We start from the raw sequence: 24,633 nt of genomic DNA on the forward strand, positions 1-24,633 counted from the left end.
CAAAAAAATTTTTTTTTTTGGAGAGAAAAAAGGCTAATATTTTTGAGTAAGTAGGACCCTTGAAACACAAAAATGGAAAGATAGGCTCTTGTTATCAATTTAAGTTGATGGGCACCAACATCATGGCACTCGAGTGAAGCACTGACTGTTGAAAGCAAATGCTGAAACAAGTAAAGCTGGAACAAGTAAAATCTCAGCAGAGATTTTAAGAGGCTATTTTTGCATCAAAGTCCTGAGTACTTTATTTAAAATTCTCGTGAGACAAACCACAAAAGGCAAAACATTTACAGCCAAGTTTTGTGTTGAATGATTTACTTGCTTTTTAAATTTACTCTTGATAATTGCGAACATTTCAATATGCAATATACAGTCCCATACTAAATTTTTTTAGTGGTGCCCAAGTTTTCCTCCTAATTTGGGGTGTAAAGAACAGTGAATCATATCTACTTGTCTTATTCCTATGGATTATTATTTATAGCACTTTGCACTTTAGATTCATGGATTTATCTTTAGGGTAAGGCATGTTACATTTTTTTAGCATGTGTGAAGGAAAAGGACCTCAATCCTAAAAATTTATCAAAACCATATGAATCCCCCTTTTCCTCCCAGGATTGTTACTGACATTTATCATAACTTTGCTTTATTTTCAGTAGTAGAAAAACTCAATTACTTAAGCCTTGATATTTAGAAATGTCCATGATTGCTTCTGAAACAACCTACTCATTATCTACAGAACAGTTTTCCTTATTCCTTAGTTCCACATGACCAAGGTTGGTCTTTAGTTTTCTTATCTTTATTTATGTATTTATTTATTTTAGTAGAAAAGAAAAGTTTTATCTTAAATGCTTTTGGAGCAACTCAGGCTTGTTATTACAGAAGTCAGAAATTTTCAAAGCAACTGCAATGATTCTCTTTATCTTTCCTAAGTGAGAATCTTATTTAATATAATAGAGAAGTGCTTACAATTCTTTGATTATATTCAGTCAGAAAACATTTATTAGATGAAATGTGCAATGACAGGTATTGTCTGTCTTTCCTGAAGAGTAAGATAATTCAGCTTTTGAAGATAGCCCAGATTAGATTAATGGGAGTTATTCGATAGGATCTCATTTTCAATCAGTCCTTACTACTTTTCAGTGCAGTTTAGCTATAATAACTCTGCTTTAAAATAATAGTCATTTATTTATTTTTGTCATTTGACTCTTCATTTGAGTACCGATATAACTTAAGATTTCTTGTTAGAGCAGCCTTTTTGGAAATGAGTTTTAAACTGTTCTTCAGGGAGATTAGATGGTATCTAAGGTCCTTTCCAGATTTAAAGCTATATTCCTAAGGTTGGAAGGAATTGATGAGACTTGAGTATAGATATGGGCCACAAAAAAGGAGTAATGAAATTACTTTGTGAGTATTTTTTTTTCTACTTGAACTATATGAATATCAGAGAATTTGAGAGTGAGAAGGATGCCTTAGTGTTGAACTATTCCAACTTACATTCACAAGGAAACTCTATTATTACATATCTAATGAGTCATCCAGTCTCTGCTTGAAGATCTCTAATAAGTGGGACAGCTCTAATTGTTAGAAAGGTATTATTCAAAATAAAGTCTAAATTATTCTCTTTGTGAATTCTATCTCTTTTTCTTGATTTAATTTTCTGAGGCCAAACAGAATAAATCTAACTCCTCTTCTACTTGATAAACTTTCCTATACTTAAACTGGCTCTCATTACCCCCAGAATCTTTTCTTCTTTATCATAAATATCCCTATTTCTTCCAGTTGATCCTTCCATGATGGTATGGACTCAGGACCTTTACCAGACTGGTTCCTTTCTCTGAGTTCTCTCCATGTAATTCATTGTCATTTTTATATATTAATGAGAATCAGATCCAATATATAAAATCCATAGTCTTCTGACTTTTGAAAGATGAAATTATCACTAAGATAATTGATGCTGTCATGTTCTCTAGAGTCTTCTCTTCTCTTTTTTGGGATGATCATTCCCATTTTCTTCAGCTTGTCCTCAAATATCATGGGGTGAAAATCCTATTGTATCTTGGTTACCTCTGGATGCTTTCCAGCATATTGAGACAAGTCAAGAAGTAATTACTTTCTCTATATTTGGGGTGAAAGGGAAGGGGTGTGTGTGTGTGTGTGTGTGTGCGTGTGTGTGTGTGTGTGTGTGTGTGTGTGAGAGAGAGAGAGAGAGAGAGAGAGAGAGAGAGAGAGAGAGAGAGAGAGAGAGAGAGAGAAGGAGAGAGAAGGGGCAGGAAGGGAGGAAGGAAGTGAGAGGAAGGAAAGGAAAAGAGGAGGGAGAAAGGAAGGGAGGAAGAAAGGGCAAGGGGAAGGTGGAGAGGGAGAAAGGGAGATGAAGAAGGAGAGGAAGAGGGCCTCCAGTAGATGTACAGGTAAATGGAATCTGTTATCATCATGTTTACATTACACTTCTCTTCTGGCTTATGAAGTGTTTCTTGATCTTATATATAATTCTTTCTAAGTCTGTAGCATACTCAAATGATAAAATTACTTTTTTATGTACTTTTACCTACAGTCTATTTACCAGGTTTTCTCTTTTCTTTTCTAGATTTTTTCATATTGCTAAACCTTTTTAATATATAACGTTACTGCAACAACTCCTTTTACTATCCTATTTCTTTTGAATAGGGAATTGCTATATAGAGACACATTATCGGTATAGATTTTATCTAAATCTCAGTGATAACTCTAAGGTTTAACTTCTCTCTGTGTGTTATGAATTCTACTTATTTTAACTAGTTACCTAAACTTTAGGCGTTGTGTGTTTATAAGGGTTTCCTTTTGGGAATTTTGCCTATTCATAATTTATGAGTGTATCAACTGTGATTATTTTTTCATGCAGCTCCTCTTTAGAATAGCCAGCTTGGTGGATATACATACACAGTTTTATCTGTTTCTTTAATCCTTTTTCATTTAAAGTCCTCTTTGATTGGATTTGTAAGACACCTGGCAAATACATTTTCATGAGCCTTTGTTAGGTGTATTCTAATCTTCAAGCTGAGTCTGTCACCTTTATATTTTAAGTTATGTTCCAGAAGGCCAAATTCTATTCTTAGATACCATCTTCTTAGCCATATGTTTACTTTCCAAATCAAATTTTTTCTTCTGCATCTGTGTTATCAACAAACAGCAGTGAAGAAAACAAACCTGTGCCCAATAGTCCTTGGGTTCTTGCTCAAGAATTTGTAATTAGTGGCAATATTTAGATTCTTTCTGGCAATATGGTTTATACTCATGTGCATTACTAGGGGTGTGCTGTATTCACTGTTTTGATGAATCTTGGTAAGTATTCTTCTTTTCCTTGAGTGCATGATCCAGAATGATAACAACTATCTCTCTTGTTATCTGATCAGCAAGAACTTCCTCATTATCGCTCAGTAGAAATTAATTTATCACTCCTATTCTTTTTTTTCCTTTTGATTTTTAGAGGAATCTTACTTTATAAATTCTATGACTCTATTAAACTCAAATAGAAATAGAAATGGGGGCTTCTATACCTTACCAAAAGACCCCTATGGGATACTCTATCCATTGACCCACCCAGCTGTCCTAAGGATGTTAGCTTAGAAAATCATGCATGTTTATAATTAATAAATTTTGTTAATATATCAGTATGCTAAAATTAGAAAGGAACATTTTAATTAGGTTGAGTTTTACTCAAGAATGTTATGAACTTCATTAGAACCACTGGTCATACATTTGAAACCTCTTCCTAAAAGAACAAACATCTGTTTCTTCCTCAGCATCAAGCCTTTTCCTTTTCAGAAAGATCCTCAATTTTTTTTTTTGGCTCTTTTGGCTTTTTTCTTCCCTTCCTCTTTTGTGTGACTCTCTTCTACTTTCTTCTACTCTTGACAAGATACACATTTTTCCTCTTTCACATAGGGAAATATTCCGTTTCTCTTTCTTTATGAAAATTTTATTGAATACAACAACTGGGAATGTGGAAATATATTCCTTAAATTCTTCATCTCACTTCTAAGAGAGAGGGAAGTCTATTAGTAAAGATAATGATCCCATGGTAGAAATAGCAATATATTCAGTGAAAGTGAAGGCATGAATTAAATGTGCTTTCTATGTATCATTTCTCGTATCAGTTCATATGTTTTAAAATGTGGTTTTCCTCCTGAAAACAACCTACTAGTCATTTCTTTTAGCATAAAATCATATATTATAGTTTATTTAGTCATTCTGCAACTGACAGACTTTCACTAAATTTCTAGTTCTTAGCCTAGGTGAACAAAATATTAGAAGTGTCAATCCCAATTTCCTAGCTTTAATGCAACTGCTTAAATTAAGACATTTACCATGCCTACTGAGGGTGAACTTGACTAAAGGCTCTGTGAAAGAAAAAATAGTCAGGATTCAGGTAGAGATTATAAAAATGACATATGAAAATCATTCCTGCTTTCTGAGGCACAAGTAATACTGTATAGCTTCGCAAATATTATTCTTATATTTTTGCCCTTTCAGGTTCCCTATTCTAAAAACCAACCAATCAACATTTCTCCTTTCCAAATATATGTTTAAAAATGGATCGTCTGCCTATTTGTTGATAGTACATATTGTTCTGCAAAAAGTGGGTCAGACTGAAAAAAAAACCCACAGCAGATTGGTTTCATTGTAGCAATTAACTGGATGAAGATGCTGCCTTTGAACATTTTCCTCTTCAGGCTAATAGCACCATAGGAACAAATGGAGTCCCTGAGAAGCTGGTGCTCCATTTATCAATACATTTGCAGCAGGCTTGTTCTGATAAAATTAGTGGCAAATGAGGTTTTCTGTCTACTATTAATTTTGTCTGGATTTTTACTTAGAAATTTCACTTCTATTTGAATAATAATTAAAAACCAGAGATACTTGTGCGATTCGAGGGATAACATGGAATACCCCCAATTAGATCAAGCATTTGGCTATATACATTTGGTTTAATAACGTTTTCAGTTAATTGGGCAGAATTGATTTGTTTTGTAGAACTAATGTTCCAGTTGCCTAGGGATTAAATTGTTGTAAATCAGTAATGACATTTTAGTGTAGACTTTCTGATAGAACATGCTTTATCCAGTTCTTCCACTATGTTAGCAACTAAATTTAATTATTAAGTAAAAGGAAGCAGCTTTCTTCAGGAGCCCTTACTACAAAGATTATAATAGTGTCTGTGGCTTTTGACAGAGGTGGTATAAAATGATGTATTAAAACTGATGACTATGATAGACAGATTAAAATGTTTCTTGTTTAATCCAATTATGTGACTAGTTGCATGGATTAGAATGGAATTTTCCCCCCCAACATTATCTTTTTTTTTTTTATTGCAGATTGTTCACAGAACTCTGGCAGCAATGTTGGGCTCCCTTGCCGCATTAGCAGCGTTAGCTGTTATTGGTGATGTAAGTTGTGACATTTCAAATGCTTAGCTTATTTCTTGATGAGATGTTATACGTGGAACTTTTGGGACAATTCAATTCAGTTTTAGATAAAAGTTTTTCCTCCTCTTGTCATTTCTGGAGCTTTTTCTAGTCAGTAGACTAATAACCCTCCCATAAGCTGGTGATCTTGGAAATTGGTATGGTGATAATTGTTTTTTAAAACATTATACATAGTTGAGTTTCTCTGTGGCTAAATTCAAATAAAAAGCATATGTTGAGAATAAATTGGATTCTACAAACATCTAGAGTTGGAAGGAACCGCACAGCCCATCTAGTTCAACCTTTTCATTTTTTATATGAGGAGGCCAGGAGGCCTAAATAAATTGTCCAACATCATATAAGGATTAAACAGTGGAAGCATAAAATGGGTGTCTTTTAAATCAGAGTATTTGGCAGAATGTTCACATGCTTAAATTCAAACCATCTGTGTTTTACTAGTTTTCAAAAAAACTAAAAGGATTAATCTATGTATGTAATCACACACATAGAATTGGGTAGAGTAATGGGGTAAAGTTTGGCAAATCAAATGAAGGAGATGATACACAGATTCTTAGATATAGGGTTAGAAGATATCCCAGAAGCCATTTAGTCCAACTTCTTAATTTTATAGATGAGGAAACTGAGACCCATGAGATTAGGTGACTGTTTTCATTCTTTTTCTGATGACAAAGGGATATTTTGAAGACTGCTAAATTATTTCTTTAAAATTTCTTAATTTTTTTGTTCTATATAGTGAATTTGATATTTCTAATTATAAATCAAGAAACTTTACTCCTCTGTTGTTCATTTTCTGGTTCCTTTTTTTAATTTGGTGTTGCTGAATCTCATATTTTCTTTTCATTTATTCTTAAAAAATATTTGTTTAGTTTCTGTAAGATACCTAATACAGTATTCTAGGTATATAAGATATAGTTCTTGTCTACTTGATGTCTACAGTCTAGTTGGAGACACATGATAGTTTAGTAACAATGCAAAACTAAGTATAATTAAACATCAGAATAAGTGGTATGAACAAAAGAATTGTTTGAGTTCAAGGAGAAGGCTTCATGAAGGAAGTTCCATGGCTTTGAGGCTGTTGACATTGAGGATGGCTAAGATTATTTTAGAGATTAGAGAATAGGAGTGGTAAAAGTGTACACTAGACCAAAAGGCAAGTTTTTGAAATGGCAATGAATGTAATATGCTCAGGAGATAATAGAAAGATTGACTTGGCATGGCTCTATTGTAGAGGAAGAGGTAAAAAATGCAGGTGAAGTGAAGGCAGATTATGTAAGGGAAGCACTGGAGAGTTTTTAATGGAGAAATGACTTGAAATTAATGATTTAGAAATGCATTTGGCAGGAGCATCTATGATGGATTTAGGAGAGAGAAAATGAAGACAGTGGATCCAGCAATGAGACTCTTGGGATAATGAATTCTGTACTAGAGACATGGTAGTGGGAAGAATATAAAAGATGTTTCAACTGGATTCAGTAAATATATAGTATAAAGGAAAGACGTGAATGAAAGCTAGATATAGCAGGAGATAAAACTCTGGGCCAGGAGTAAGAACTTTCTGACTTGAAATTGGGGATCTGACACTGATTGTGTGATTTTTGAGAGTCACTTAATCTCTCTCAACCTGTTTCCTTTATTGCAAAATGGGTATAATAAGAGCATCTGTCTTTTAGGATTGTTGTGAGGATTGAATGAGATATTATTTTTAGAGCACTTAGCACAATGCCTGGCACATAGTGAGAGCTCAATAAATGATGATTCTCTTGCTTTCCCCATGTTTCAAGCTTGAGAATTAATAATGTCATTAATAAAAATAGAAAATGAACTGCTGGTAAGGGTCTTGTCCAAGGTCACATAGATATGTGATTTGAACCATCAAAAGCATGATTTGAACTCAGGTTCTCTTTGTCCAGAGCCTATATTCCTTCTACTGTACTTTAAGCCTCCTTTAGAGGGTTTATAGGTATTACATCTGTTTTCTTTTAAAACTTTTAAAACACTGTTTTCTTTTAAAAATCACATTAGTTGAATAGTCAGTTATCAAAATAACAACAAACAACTTAGAAGCACAAGAAGAGACTGAATGTAATAAAAAAAAACTAGTTATGGCTAATTTAAAAATTATTTGAGCTTTTGCATATAGGCAAATCGAAATATAATAACAAAGTCTCCATAGTAAGAAACATCATTATAGATTAATTCTGTTTAGTATATCCACTAAAATGACAATAATATGTAAGGGAAATATGGTAGTATAGCAAAAAAGAGTATTCACTTTTGAGTGTAAATTCCATGAAGGCATTTAAAAAATTTCTCTATATCCTCTGCTTTAATATGACATTGTTGAAATGAATCAATAAAAACCACCACATTTACATACTGTTTTAAAGTTACAAAGTTCTCTAAACACTTGATTTCATGTCCTACAACCTTGGGTAATGAGTATTGAAAGCAAGTATTATTGCATCTGTTTTACACATAAGGAAACAGAGACTCAGAACTATCAAGTAACTTGTTTCAAATAGCAAATAGGACTTGAATCCCACATCTTTCTGATTCCAGATCCAGGACTCTATTCCAATGATCTCTGGACTTTTCTGGTCTTATGCCCAAGTTGGTTAAAAAAGAATAGAATACAAAGATTAATATTTGTATATTTATTCATTTCTAAGTTATATAATGTGCTACTGGAATAATGTCATAAATTATAAAACACAAAAATAGAATCTAAAAGAATGTAATAAACAGTATTTTAAAATTTAAGTTATTATTACCTTTATGCTCTTGAGAACAATGTGATTGAAGATGATCTATTAGGTTTTTTTTAAAAATCCTTTTGTCTTGGGAACTAGGTCAGACTTTATTATTTATTCCATTAACTTGATTTTGGAGTTATCCAAGCAGATGAATTCCATTTTGTTTTAGACATTTTAATTGAAAGATACACAATACCAAAATATCTAATAAATAAACCAACGGTCAATGAACATAAATTTTCAGCAGGATCATGTTTTTCTGTTGTACAGCCATTAACCATATAGAAAAAAAAAAACAACTAGCAAAAGTGAATGATCTCTGATTTCAATTCATCAATTTTTTTCATTTTAATCTATTTCTTTGTCTTTACATGGTTTTGCTGAATGGGTAATATCATGCCTGAATTTCATGTTTATATTTAAATATTTTACTTAAATTTTTATATGAATGCAGGAATAGCAAAATAGCTTGTTTGGTCAGACCATAAAATTCTGGAAGGGTAGTTATATGTAACAAGATTGGAAAGATAGATTGGAACCAAGTTGTGAACGTGCCAAACCTAGATGTGATTTGATTTTGCCAATAACAACACACACTCTCTTTCCCCTTCTCTTTTCCTCTCTCTCTCTCTTTCTTCTTCTTCTTCTTCTTCTTCTTCTTCTTCTTCTTCTTCTTCTTCTTCTTCTTCTTCTTCTTCTTCTTCTTCTTCTTCTTCTTCTTCTTCTTCTTCTTCTTCTTCTTCTTCTTCTTCTTCTTCTTCTTCTTCTTCTTCTTTTCTTCTTCTCTCCCTTTCCCCCCTCCCTTCCTCCCTTTCTCTCTCATTCTTTCTCTTCTTTCCTCCCTCCCTACCTCTTTTTATCTTCTTTTTTCTTTCTTTTTCTCTTTCTTCCTCTCTCTCTGTATATGTTTCTGTCTCTCCTAATCACTAGATTTGTGCTTTCAGAAATCATTTTGGCAGGTGTATGATTGATAAAATTGAAACTTAAAAGTAGAAGAAGGGAGATCAAATAGAAAGGCATTGCAATAATCAAGTTGAGAGGAAATGAGGGTTTGAACTAAGATGGTTGCTGAGTGGAAAGAAGGTGATAGATGTAAGGGATGTTGTGGAGGTAGAAATGACAATATTGTGGAGGAAGGTGAAGTGCATCCCACTTTCCTTCCTGTCCATCAATTGGGTGACCACATACCTCTTGGGAGGATACCATGCTTCCCTTTAGAGGACACTACTGTATCTACTATACTGTATTGCCTCTCATTTGAATTAAAGGAAATTAGAAATTACCAGATCCATGTTCAAATCTTATGTCCATATGTATTCCTCTATTTATATGACTTCAGTGAAGTAATTTTTACTTTTTTATTTCTCAACTTCCTCTTGTATCAAATGGACATAATATATTTGTCCTTTGTACATTCCGGGGTTATTATAATATTAAATTTTATTTTACAAATACAAGAACACTTAGAAAATTATATAGCATTATTTAAATTCAAGAATTTTTCTTTATTACTGCTATAATATTTAGCAGATTCCATGATTGGATTATATGAGAAAATAAATCTGGAGATAGAAGTGGGATCATTTTGCTGGAATGATTGTTTCATTTCTTTAGAAAGTAATCCTGGGTCTGTCTTTCTAAAAAAATGCTGGATGCATGCAGTTGAATTTGTGAGAACTAGACTGTCAATGCTCTCCAGAGGGAAGGAACACAATAGGTTTATCCCAATGGAGAGGGTTTTTAAGTGAGAGGTGTTTATATGTTCACAGCTAATGACTATATTGGTGATACACAGTGTTTATTGGTGTTTTTCTTTTTTTTTTGCAGAGACCCAGCCTGGTCAGAGTGGTGGAGTGGATTGATTATGAGACACTGGCATTATTATTTGGAATGGTAATTAAAATCCTCTCTGTGAGACATCAGTATTGAACCTTGATGATATTTTCTTTAGCATTTGCTAACAGTCTTTTATTTTATTAAAAGACTTTGAAAGGTTTGAAAATCAGTGTTTGATTGAGAAATGTAAGCTCATACTTGCTTGATTTCTTTTCTCTGAAAACAATTAAAAAGCCCTGACAGCTTATGAATAAGCTCTAGACAGTTTTTAGTTGCAGAATTTGTCTTCTTTTTAGTGATAAATATAGAATGCTTTAAAGATTAAAGAAAAATCTATTTTACTTGAGGTTAGTACTTTGACAATATGTTGATAGGATTATGGATTGATGGAAATTTCAATATCATAGAGTACAACTCCCTCATTTTACAAATGAGGAATCTGAGACCCACATAGTTAAATTGACTTATTAATATGACATGTCAAAAAAAGGACTTAGATAAAGCATTTTGGTGGGCATAAGAGTGCACTTAAAGCCATTACCACTGGAAGCGAGGATCTCTTTAATAGGTTAGCTTCAGAGTATTCCTTTATCTCTTATCTGTATGAACTTGATTCCTTTAATACTATAACTCAACTCTAACATAGTGATGCCATTTTGTTCCTCTTCAAAAAGGAAGGACAACAATCAACCAACCATCATCTTTTCCAAAGTACTTTCCCCCAAATTACTCTCCCCTTTCTATCTGCTGGTTACTGTGCTGATGATATATATACACAGCTTATTTCATCCATCCTTAAAATTTCAATAATTACTTTTTAAATCCCTGTTTGACCTTGATATAGGTGAAACAATTCTATTACATCCTTAAGATAGCATCCTGTATGTTTCCTTTTCCTCCCAACTAAACTCTTAGAAAAAGCTGTCAACAATATATTTTTCAGCTATAGTCAATGTGGATTTTTTTTTTGCTGAGCTATGCATAGGTATGTTTAAGTTTAATAATTTATTTTTCCTGATTACATGTAAAAGCAGTTTTAAACATTCATTAAAATTTTTTTTGAGTTCCAAATTCCTTCCCTCCTTCAGCCTTTTCTCCTCCCTGATAAGATAAGCTATTTGATAAAGGTTATACAGTGCAGTCATGTAAAACATTTTCGTGCTAGTCCTGTTGTGAAATAAAACAGACAAAAAACCAAAGATAAATCAAAAAAGTTTTAAAAATATGTGTCAATCTACATTTAGACTTCATAAATTCTTTTTTGGGGGATAGATAATATTTTTCATCAAAAGTCCTTCAGAATTGTCTTAAATCATTGTATTACTGAGAATAGCTAAGTCATTCAAAGCTGTTGATCATACAGTATTGCTGTTACTCTGTACAATGTTCTTCTGGTTCTGCTCATTTTTACTGCATCAGTTCATGTAAGACTTTTTAGATTTTTCTGAGAGCCTCCTGCTTGTCATTACTCCCTTACTTCAATCCAATTTACTTGCATGTCATGGTATCATCTCCCTTATATCATGGTTCTCTTCAAGAATGAAAGACAAATAACAACAATTTATAGAAAACAGTATTCTATCACAATTATATAACACAACTTGATAGGCTATCTCCCAATTAATGACCAACTCATTCAATTTCCAATTCTTTGTAACCACTAAAAATGCTGCTATAAATATTTTTGTACTTAAAGATTCTTTTCCATTTTGGTTTTGATGTTTTGGGGACATAGACCTAGTAGTGATACTGCTAGGTCAAAGGGTATGCATAATTCTATTCCAAATTGCATTACAAAATGTTTGAATCACTATGCAATTATAAATTGAGGCCTTTTTGCTTCATAAAATTGATAAATAGAGGAATATGAAGGACAAATGAGTAAAAAAGTTGTTACTCGAAACATAATATACTATTAACAATCAACTACCTTCATCTCTATATTCTCATCTCTAATTTACTTCTCAGACACTTGTAATCTGGCTTCTGATTTTATCATCTAGCTGAATTGGCTATATGTAATTATCAAGGACCTCTTAATTGATAATATCCTTATCTCACTCCTAATTCTTGAGATCTCTGCAGTTTGTTGTTCACAGGTCTCTTCTCATGAACAATGTCTTTTTCATGATATTATTCTCTCTTGGTTCATCTTATCTGTCTTGTTGCTTGTCAATTTCTTTTATAGGGTTATTATTTCATATTGTTATTATTTAGTCATTTCAATTGTGTCATGATTCTTTGTGATCCCTTTTTGGAGGGTTTTCTTGACAGAAACATTGGAGTGGTTTGTCATTTCATTTTCCAGCTTATTTTACAAGTGTCTTGCCCAAGATCATGTAGCTAGTAAATGTCTGAGATTGGAGTTGAATAAATGGAGATGAGACTTTCCAAGTTCAGTGCTTTATCCACTACCCCAGCTACCCATTATTTCATATGCCATTCCCTTTCTGTGGAAGTATCCCAAAACTCTGTCTTTGACCTCTTTCTGTCTCTTCTTTCCACTCTCCTTTCCTCTATCTTTCTCCTTAGGTGATTTTATCATCTTGTGTTGGCTAAATTATAATCTCTCTATACATGACTCCTAGTTCTATATATTCACTTTTCTCTAACTCAATAGAAAACACATTCTCTAAGTATAAAAAATGTTAGCCCATGTTTGCTGGATTTTATTTTATTTTTCTTTGAAAACAATTAAAATGTCTTGACAACTCATGAATAAGTTCTCAATTCTAAGTTGCAGAATTTGTTTCACATCATCAAATGTTTATTAGATATTTCCACCTATATATTCTGAAGGCATATCCAAATTCAGTATGTCCAAAATGCAATTCATATTGTTCCTCAGAGATCCTGATTTCCCTAATTTTGTTGCAATAGTACTTTGTCATCAAAGCTTTAGCCTTCTTTGACACTATATTCTTTTACAGTCTACCTTCTCAACAACCAACTAAAATATTGTCTTAATGATTCAATTTCTATATTATCTATCATATCTGCCCTCCATTAGTCTTTCATATTGTCACCTCTATCATTTAAGCCCCCAATGGCTATCTTACCTCACCTGTCTTAGCTGAACTCCACATACCCGCCAGAATGTCAACTAGGTCTGACTCTTATCCCCTTGTTTGCGGAGCTCCAGGGATTCCTGTTGTCTCTAGGAGCAAATACAAATGTTTTATTTGGCATTTAAAGCCCTTCATAATTTAGTTCTAATCTAGTTTTTTTGTAGTTTTTGTTTTTATTATGACTTTAAAAGAATCAGTAAAGACAGACATTTTGATATACAAAGGAGATTATATGTAGCAATTGAGTGGTTAGAATCAGAAAATTCTGAATACAAATCCTATTTTAGACACTTATTACAATCACTTTACATATTTTAATTTTTGAGGTTTTTTTTAAATCCCTCAAATGAGGATAATAATAGCACATGGTTGTGAAGATCAAATAAGGTAATCTATATAAAGTGCACATAAACCTTAAAATGCTATATAAACTCTGGCTGTTATTTAACCATGAACTTCTGTTATATAGTTTTTTAAAAATATAATAATAATATATTTTTTTGCTGAGGCAATTGGGGTTAAGTGACTTCCCAGGGTCACACAGCTAGGAAGCATTAAGTGTCTGAGGCCAGATTTGAGCTCAAGTCCTCCTGACTTCAGGGCGGGTGCTCTATCCACTGTGCCACCTAGTTGCCCCCAAAATAGAATTATTAACTATTAGCAAAACTACTTTACTTATCTGTGTCCCCTTCTGAACTTCCTTTTCTCTTATATTGATCAACATTCTCTTATAGAGAATTTAATCTATTTAAAATATTCCATTGATATTTTTTCTTTCTTTTCCATTTCTAACATTATCAAAGTCCTACCAGTCCTCTAAGAGAAGTTGTCCCTGGTAACAACTATGGTCAAGCCAAACAAGTCAACATATTGAGTGTGTTGGAAAGAGTAGGTCTCATTCTACACCTGTAATCCATACTTCTTTTCTAAGAGGATTGATACAGGCTTCATCATCAGTCTTCACTTAATTGATCAGAACTCTGAATTCTCAAAGTTGTTTTCTTTTCTAGTAATATTATCCTTGTGTGTATTAGCATTCTGCTTCTATTCACTTCACTCTGCATTAGTCTGTACAAGTTTTCTCACATTTTTCTGCATATGTCATGCTAATCATTTTGAAGGGTTTGTTAATATTCCATTATATTCACATAATTTTGATTCACTTAGCCATTCTTCAGTTACTAGGGACATATTTTCTTACCAGTTGTATTTTTTTTTTTTTGTTATAAAACACTTTTGTATAAAACATTTTATTCTGTTTTATTTTTCTTGGACTTTTTTGGGTATGTGGCAAACAGTAGTATTGCTGTACCAATTGTTTCCAAGATTTATTATGTAATTCTTCCCTTTGTATCCTTTATTGCTGAGCCTACTTGACCTACTTGTTATCCTTTGTACATAGCACACCATCTTATGTACCTATGACTATACCGCCCCACCCCACACATCACTGGAATGTACTCCTTCCTCATTTTTATCTTCTAGAATATCTGGCCTCAATCAAAACTCTGCTCAAGTACCACTTTCTACCTTTCTTGTCTTTTTGTCCTCTTCATTGTATATTCATGATTCCTCTTCCAAAGTTATCTTATATTTGCTTTGGATTTATTCTTTGTCTACTTATATGCCTCCATGTTGTTTTACTTCACCCACAGTGTAAAATCCTTGGAATTATGGATGCTTTGGGGGTTACCCAAGTATAAGGTGAAATCTTTATTCTTTATAAGATTACAGAATCACTGGAGGAAACCATATAAAGAACAAAAGGTATAAGTAATACCAGCTAGTATATGTTCTGTGCTCAGAATAGTACTGAGAGTAAATTCTGTATTCTGAGTACATCTGGAATAGCTGAACTGGTAGCTAGGTTTAGTAGTAAATAGAAGTGCCAAAAAGGTTCTGTCTCCCAAAGAAATCTGCAGCAAAACTAAGAAAACCATTATTTACCATTAAACCCTCAACTTTCCTCTCATCCCCCACATTAAATGTAAACAACCTTGTGGACACTCAGAGGCATACATAGAGAGACTGATCCAGGCTCTGAGTCAGTAATACCTGAATTCAAGTCCTGACCCTCTGACAGATGCTGGAAAGACAATTATTCAGGCCTCCAGACAAATCTCTAAGATTACAGAACAGTAGAAGCATGGTTAAGAATCTGTATTGGTAAAGGAAGTTTCTTCACAAGGAGTTTCCTATACCAGAGTAAGTCAAACAAATATCTTGTGGGCAATATTAAGCCCATAAAATTCTTAAATGAAGCATGAATAAAATTAAAATATAACTGTGAAATAAATTAGAATATAGATAAGATTACATTTTGTGTATGTATTAATGTCTCTGATTTCTATATGATTTGATACTACTGCCCCAAACCAAGGAAATCATATAGACTTTTCTCTCTCCCAAAATAATGCCATTTGAATTCCATGTGCAGTTCTAGTATCAAGGATCCTCTGTCCTTATACTCACATGGGCAAACTTAGCTGTAGTTAGAATGAGGGAATCTCAGTGAACATTTGGCTTGATCCACCATTTGCAACAATAATTTCCAACACGGCTCAGTGAAATTTTCTCATACTTATGAATGTACTGATGGAAGAGAAAATGTAGGAAAAAGAAGTGAGAATATATATTGATCATTATATTTCATAAAACATATTTTAGATCAACAGGGATGCATATAGAGAGGATTAGATTCCAATATAAGTTCCATTGGTACTTTTACTCTGTGATCCTGAATAAGTGACTCTTTAAAGAATGATGGTTGGGATAAGGACTAGGTGTAAAACAGAATACCTGCAATTCTGTTGCTGAGGAGGTTGAGGCTAGCAGATTGCTTGAGTTCTGAAATACAGTAGTGCCAATTGGATATCAATACTGTTTGGTACCAATACTGTTAAATCTCTGGGGGTAGGGCAAACTGGATCAGATAAAAATATAAAAATTCCCCTCCTATGAGCAGTGAGATTGTGCTATGAGAGGCTGTTGTACTTCTAGCCTAATAATGATATGGTGGTATAGTTTTTTAAAAAGTGAGAATAATTAGATTAAAACTCCACAATCCTCTCTAGCTTTTTCTCAATCTCTCCTTTGGGGGTAAAAAGAAAACCAAAATCCTTTTAACAAAAGTCAAGCAAAATAAATTTCTATGCTGACCACATCAAAAAACGTGTATCTCATTCTTCATTATAAGCCTGCCATTTCTTTGTCAAATATGGGATAGTATTCTTCATTATTGTTCCTCTGGAATCTGGAACATTTCATTGATTGGTCCTCCAAAATTTTTAAAAAAGATTTTATGAAAATGATTTGAATTTGTTGCCCGCTTCCTTTTTTTTCTATGTTCAGGGGCACCAGGTTCTTAGCTTGTTTTGTTCTCTAAGAAGTTCTGAAGGAAAGGTTATTCATCTGCCTCACTTTAACAGTGAGAAGGTATGAAATCACCTTAATAAATTTTTTTTAACTTTAAGCCTTCATTGATTAGAGGAGCACACAATTCTCTAAATAGCTATTTAAAGTTATCTCACTGGTAGCTCCAAACTTCGTGAATAATTGAAACCATCTTCTATCATCCAGTGAGGCTACTGAGGTCAGCCCCTGGAAAATTTTAACTTTACTTAAAATTTATGTAACAGTATCACTAGCATAAAACATTTGAATGTGTACTAGGTAGATTGTATGTGACAGGCTAGAAATGGGATGAGATGGAGTACAGGAGGTAGTTAACAAAAGGATATGAGATAAGTCCCTATTTTTATTCAAGAGAAAACAAAAGAAGATAGAAAATAACAATAAAAATAGCATGTAGTAAGCACAAAGTTATTATATTAACTTTTTTTGAATTAGTCATGGTAACACTCTTGATTCATATTGAACTTATGTATTAGATTTAAAAATCTCTTAGGTATTTTCCTACCTATGCCTTTATCTTCCTTCATCTTGTATAAATTCAATTGATGTTTTGATCCTTGAAATATATATGTATGTATACATATATCTATATCTATATCTATATCTATATCTATATCTATATCTATATCTATATATGTATATATAAAATCTTTCTTATGTCTTTAGATAGTTCTAAATTGTTTTCCCAAATGTCTAAACCACTTATTATATTTCAGCTTATTGGTCTGGACCACATTTTCCAGATTGTTATTAACTTTTTAAATATTAAGACTTCCATGAAACCTATTCTATTTCTCATTTGAAAATTTTATACATATATCTTCTATGTACAGAGTATCCCAGAATTTTAGTGCAGTTTTAGGAAACAAAAGCTTAAAAGTTATAAACTGTACTAGGATGTTTCAAATACTCTATATTTGTCTAATTGGTTTTTAAAGGTATTGTGTAGGTTAGTACCAAGGACAGAATTTTTCCATATGTCATTAAAGACAAGTAGCTGTCAAAATTGTTTTTCAAAAGTATAAGTATGATCATATCAGATTTATATCTCACTTCTCACATATTACTTGGTCTTTGATCCTGGACAAATCACTTTCCTTCCCAGGGTGCATAGGCATCTGTCTAAGACTGTAAGATGAAAAAAAGATGCCAATCTACATTGGTAGGAGTACCTTCATTTAGATTTCTCTGTACCAATGAAATGATAGATTCTGTCCTATTCGATCCTACAAATTTAGTAATTATTAGAGAAAAAGAGATAATATTACTGAATTATTACAATTAAAATTGATCATTAATTTTTTTCTCCAAATGCTAATCAAAGTGTATGACATATTCATTCATAAGTATATTATCCTTTTGGGGAAAATGTGCTCAAGCTCACAGAGCTCATCTAGCAGTGACAAAACTCAGGTTTTAGAAATATATTTATTGGAGTACTAGATTCTATTCCCTGCTCTTGCTATTTTAAGAATTCTTGTAGAGTGCCAATGAAAAGTCTCAATCCTTTGGTCCTCTGAAGTTTACTTACTAGATCCTCCTCTGAGCATATTTTTGTGTGTTTGGAGGTGGGTGGGCAGGATAGGAGGTGAGGTTCAGGGAAAGAGACCTAATCTGATACAGAGGCATAGGCCTCTGACTTTTCTCACTTATTTCTTAATGAATTCCTCCTCAGGTATTTAGTTAAAAGACATCAAATCTAAGGTGCCAGATATTCAAATCTTTAGTCTATGAACTAAGTTTCATCAACCAAACCAAACATACTTGCTGTGTAACAGTAATTCTATTTATTTAGTAGCTTTCAAAGTCATTTAAATTGATCAAGAACTTTTCTATTTATTCTACTTCTATGCTGGAAGGATGCATCAGGATGCACCTACCATATCCATCTCCTATGTCCCTTGGGTGATCAACAAATTTAACTTATTAAAGACTATCACCTTTTCCATCTATTGATAAAATAAGATGCTTTTCTCATTGACGTAATTTTTATAGTAATTATTCCCTTCATACTGTATTTCTGCCATAAATTCTACTTGATCAATGAATATATTTTGAAATTATATTAAATTTACCTATTTTATTAACATTTGCTTATATTATTATTTATTAATGATATTGACTTAACATTTTTCTTTTCCTGTTTTATTTCTACCAGGTTCATGATAAAATAATATTTTGCTTCATAGAAAGAAATTTTCAAAGAAATTTATTTAGTATAGGGATTATTTATTCTTTTAATGAGTAAATATTATGAATATTCTTTGAATATCAAATCATTTGAAAATGTATTTTGTGCTGGGCTCTTTTATATGACATTCAATTAAAAATTCATGTAACTGATGCTTCAGAGTTTTATTTATTTAGATTCTTTAATTCTTTTTTTTCACTTTGAATATTATATATTTATAAATATTCATACATTTCTTTTATAATCTTACTTTATATCTTTAAGACTTGGCTTTGTTTTACATTTGATGTGACTTTTCTACCAATTTTGGTAATTTGATATTAATTTCTACCTTTTTTGAATAAATTTTATAATTTAAAATTCTTTATTAATATTTAAAACATTCTTTGATTTATCAATTCAATTATTTTATTCTTTTTTTGCTTTCTCCTTTTAATATCATTTTCATCTTTATTTTTAGTGTCTTAATTTGTTCATTTTCTGATTTTAAACTGCAAAGAAATTATTGTTTTTCTCTTTTTTGTATGAAGGATGTATTGGTTGTGAATTATCAGAATGTTCACTGTTTCACTTGACTTTGCTTAACCCTTTATTATTGTTGAAGATCCAATATTGGGTTTTTATATATATATATATATATATATATATATATATGTTAATATATATATATATATATATATATATATATATATATATGTTAGGAATAACTGTTTTGTAAAAGCAAAAGGAATCAATAAAACTTAACTTTAAAATTTCCTTAAGAATGAAAAGTATATACATTTGTCTCTAAGTGCTACTTTACATATTGGTGATAAATTATGATATTCAGATATTATGCTATTATTTTTGATGTTTTTATTTTGATATTTTAATACAGGAATTATTCAATGCATAATTAGATTTTATATAGATCCATATCTTTTCATCATATTTTCATTATTGATTACTTTTGAAATACATTATAATCCATAATACTAATTTTAATATTTTGATCTTTCTCAACTTGCTCAAATCTCTTTTCCTTAGAACATAACATTTGGAGGTTATAAAGTTGAAAACATGATATATTTAATTATTTGTTTCTGCCAAATGCAATTTTCTTATCATTCTATTAATGTTTAATTTCTTTCTTGTTTTAATTTCATTTCAATTACTATATTCTAAAAGTAAAGTAATGAATTCTTCCATTATCATTAAATTTATTGTCAATTATTTTTGGAAATAATTTTCCAATTATTTTTCCTAAAGGAAAACACTTAGATGTCATACCATTAGGTTCACTTACAATTAATAATAATTTTACATGTGAATAATTTTCATCTTTATCTCTCTTAGTAGTTTCTAATTTGAAATTTTTTTCTGATGTTATTACTTCCTCTTTGGATTTTTTTGACTTAAATGAAGTATGATAAATTCTACCCCATTCTGACTTCCTATGTATATATTCTATACTAGAGTTGTTAAACTTGTTCCTTGTAGGTTATAGAATTCCTCAGTGTGGGTTGAATCAAATTAATATGAAATTGAAAAGTATATGACAAAATAAATAAAAATGCAATACAACATTAATAATCTTAATTTGTGTTTCTTTAAGTCAATATGTGGAAACCATTTCTATTTGAGATTGACACCACTGTTCTATTTTATATTCCACCATGATCTGTCTTGAGCCTCTTCTCTTTTTATTCTTTCTTACTTTGTAATGTCATCAGCTATCATGGATTGAAATATTGTGACTGTAGAAGATTCTCAAGTATATTTTTGTGATCCTAATCTCTTTCTTAACCTTCAAATGTCACCAAATGTCTGTTAAACATCATAACTTTTTATCCTGTTGTTATCTTAAACTCAACATATTCAAAACAGAACTCATTTATTTTTTTATATTCTCCTCTTTTCCCAGATTCCCTTTTATGCTCCAGCATCTTCTTAGTCATCTTATCTTGAAATCTTCTTTTCCTTGATTCTTCACTCTCACACACTTTACATGACAAATTTTTACTGTTTTTTCTACTTTTATATCATATGTATGTATACAAGTATGTATATATATACACATATATACATATATACATACATACATATACATACACACACACACACACACACACACACACACACACACACACACACACACACATATATATATATATATATATATATATATATATATATATGTATGTATGTATGTAGGGCTAGTGGATAGAATACTCACATAGAAGATAGTGTGGATAGAAGACTCATCTTCCTTAGCTTAAATCTGGCCTCAGAAACTTACTAGCTGTATGACCATGGGCAGGTTACTTAACTATATTTGCTTTAATTTCCTCATGTATAAAAGAGTTGAGAAGAAAATATCACACATATATAGATAGATGTATCTATATTTCTTTTCTATCTGTCTGTCTGACTCTCATATATATATATATATATATATATATATGCATATATATATATATATATATATATATATATATATATGCATCTCTCTATTTTTCTATTTATCTTCTCTCTGCTCCAGTAGCTTTGGTACTTTCCCTCATGTAACATTTCAATAGATTTCTAATTGGTCTCCCTGCTGTAGATCTCTTATCCCTTCTAATCCATCATCTCTTTAACTCCTAAAGCATAAATCTGACCATATTATCCCCTACCCAGAAAACACTAGTAGCCACATATCTCTAGGATAAAAATAAAATCTTTAGTATCACTTTAAAAACCCTTCACAATTCAGCCCCTTTATACCTTCCTATTCTTTTTAAAACTTACTCCCCTCCAGGCACTTTGCACTTCAGCCACACTGAGCATCTTGCTGTTCACAGATAATGCTTCATCTCATGGGCCTTGTGCCTTTTCATTGACTGTTCCTTGTTTCTGTCTCCTGGCTTCCTTCAAAACTCAGTTCAAACCTCAACTTTTGCATTGTTTTTTCTTGAACCCTACTCTTTGCCAGTGTCTATCCTCTGAGATATTTCCCATTCACTCTGTCTCTTTCCTGTATGTATATAGTTATCTCATCTATCATACTATAAGTTCCTTACGAGCAGGGTCTTTTTCTTTGCACAGTGCCTGGAATAGAATGGGCAATTAATTTTTTTTTTGACAGATTGATCAGGGAATGCTCCAAATAGGATATGATATCTGAGATGAACCTGTAAAGAAGTTAAGATTCTAATCAGTAGAAGTGAGAAAGAAATGTATTATAGGCTTGAGACTCAAATTACATAGAGCAAAGATGGGAGATGAAAACAGTCTTATTAAATTGTACTGATCTTTTGCCATTTTTCATTTAACTTTTCTTATTTTCTTATTTTTTATTGCTAATATTTCACCAAATTTAATAGTCATCATCCAAAGAACAAAGTGATTCTATTTTATACTAATAAATATATAAGTAAATTTTAAAGTTAAAAACTTCATCCTTTCTCATTTTGTTTAGAAGTTTCTCTGTGAAATAGACTCTTTTCTCTTGACCAAAAAATCTGTAGTGACCAAAGATAACTCAAGCTTCTATTCCCTTTTTTGGTTTTCTCCCTCAAGCCCAATTTTGTCATTAATTTATTAGTTAACCAATGTGGTAGTACTGTTATTTTTAATCTCTTATGGTGATTGCATTGAGATAATAAGTAATTAATCAAAATGATAATATATCTACTGATCATAGCAATTGATATAAGGTTGTTCCAAAGTTTCAGTGCTTTTGCTGGTTTTTCACATCATACAGTGTTCTGAGATTAATCTTTCATTCTATGAATTACTCGGAGTAATTTTGAATTTTAATTGAGATTTTATTTTTTAATAAATGCTTAGCTTTGTTGGGAAGCTTATATAGAAAGTTCTGAATATCAATTTCTAGTATATACTATTTAAATTTCTTACTTTTGTAGAAAAAGTTCTATGAAATTAGAATTGATAATTTTAGATGATCTATATGCTTGCTTATAATATTTTGTAATGTTAATGTTGAACTTGACAATTACATATATGTGGGTATATATACACACACAAGTATATACATACATACATACACACATATATTTTGGATTCACCCATGTTGATATTTTATGAACCCAATTCACTTATAAACTGTTCCTCATTTTGAGTATTTCTAAGAAATTATATTATTTCTTGAAATCTCGGTCACGCTATTTTCTTCTTCACTAGGGTTGGGAAGTATGGTGATTTAAAGATACCTGATCTGTCTTACAAATATGTCAATCTTTTCCTTATAGTTTTAAAATATAATTAATATTATATTATTAATAATAATATATTAATAAAATATAATTGAAAAACATAATGATTTTTTGGGTTTTTCCTCTGCTTCTGCTTTTCTTTCAATCATTCTTTCCTCCAGTAAAATACTTCTGTTTTTCAGTGAGTCCATTGATTTTTATATATATGTATATGCATACACATATATGTAAATATATATATATATATACATATCAATATGTGATTAAACAAGATAATTATGAAAAAGGTGACTTTAAAATACTAATGAATGTTAAATAAATATTAAAATTTATAATTAAATTTATTGATATATAAATGATATTTATAGTTATTACAAAGTAATGTTAAATACAATATTAAACATATAAAATATTTTTAAAATGGTTTCCCCAATTTCTAAACTTTCACTTTCATATTCATCATGTTCTGTTCTTTCTTATTTACATTATGTTTTATTTTTATTGCTTGCTATTTTTAGGGTTTTCTAAGTATATTCTCTTTTTATATTTTTTGTCTACAAATATATTTTTTCTCCAAATTTTCTGATGATCTGTAATTTCTCTTTTTTTTTTGCCTTACTGCTATAATTCATATTGCCAATTCTATATTAAATAGTAATGGTGGCAGTGAAAATTTTTGTTTCACTTGTTTTTTAGTAGTTAGAAGTTTTTAATGTTTTTCCATCCCAGATGAAAAAAGCTGCGAGTATCACAGAGAAATTTTCATTCATCTGTTTAAATTTTAAATATAAATAAATATAAATATATATATATGTATATATATATATGTATATATATATATATATATATATATATATATATATATATATATATATATATATATACATGAATGTTGAATTAGACATATCTTTGTTTTGATCAGGTATTTTCTTTTTCCCCACAGATGATTTTAGTGGCCATATTTTCAGAAACTGGATTTTTTGACTATTGTGCAGTAAAGGTAAAATGTTTTATAATTTAGAAATCAAATATATTCCTGAATTTATATAGTTACATTTATCAAACACAATTGCCTTTTATAAACAAATCATAAGAAAAACTGCTTCTTTTTCAATTGCTTGTTTAAGAATAGTGAGCAGTACCATGTGAAAAAGTTTAATAGTCCTTTTGACTATTTTGTTCTCATAAATAACCAGAGAAGTGGATAAAGGCAAAAAGATTCAGGTTAAATGTTTTGTGTAATTTCATTTCAGTGGTAAGTGGAAGTCAACATAGCTATGATTTTTTTTTTTTTTGCTTTTCTTTTGTGATATAATGTATTATAAGCTACCCATTTCTGATTACTATATTGTTTAGTAGAATATTTTTTTGTGATAGTATTCTATACTCTGCATGTTCCTAAGGTTCATTTCCAGGGGCTAACTGTCAATGAATTCACAGAAAATCACATGTCCACACTCTTATACTTGCAAATGATTGAGCAATAATATTGCCAGTTTTCCTTTGGCAAATTATTATAATTTTAATTTTTTAAGCTGACCTTTCTGATTCCCAGAAAAAAACTAAAAGTTCTGAAGGTAATATTAAATAGAATGTGTAAAGAATGTGAGATCAGGAAACAAGAAACATGATTCATTTATTTAAACATCAAAATATTTATTGAACACCTACTAAACGCAAGTGAATAACAAGTTTCTTTAAAAAAATGATTCTTTT

General features: G+C 31.1%; 1 protein-coding gene across 1 annotated transcript in view; it reads left to right on the forward strand.

Annotated features, from left to right (window-relative positions):
* Positions 1–24,633, forward strand: part of OCA2 (OCA2 melanosomal transmembrane protein) — a 654,184-nt gene that overhangs the window by 205,751 nt on the left and 423,800 nt on the right. The window contains exons 10-12 of the mRNA XM_074300312.1: positions 5,349–5,420; positions 10,040–10,105; positions 23,861–23,917. Of these exons, the coding sequence (XP_074156413.1) occupies positions 5,349–5,420; positions 10,040–10,105; positions 23,861–23,917 (195 nt within the window). The remainder of the gene's footprint in view (positions 1–5,348; positions 5,421–10,039; positions 10,106–23,860; positions 23,918–24,633) is intronic.

Source organism: Sminthopsis crassicaudata, chromosome 3, assembly GCF_048593235.1.
Source record: "Sminthopsis crassicaudata isolate SCR6 chromosome 3, ASM4859323v1, whole genome shotgun sequence".
In the NCBI taxonomy this organism is placed as follows: domain Eukaryota; kingdom Metazoa; phylum Chordata; class Mammalia; order Dasyuromorphia; family Dasyuridae; genus Sminthopsis; species Sminthopsis crassicaudata.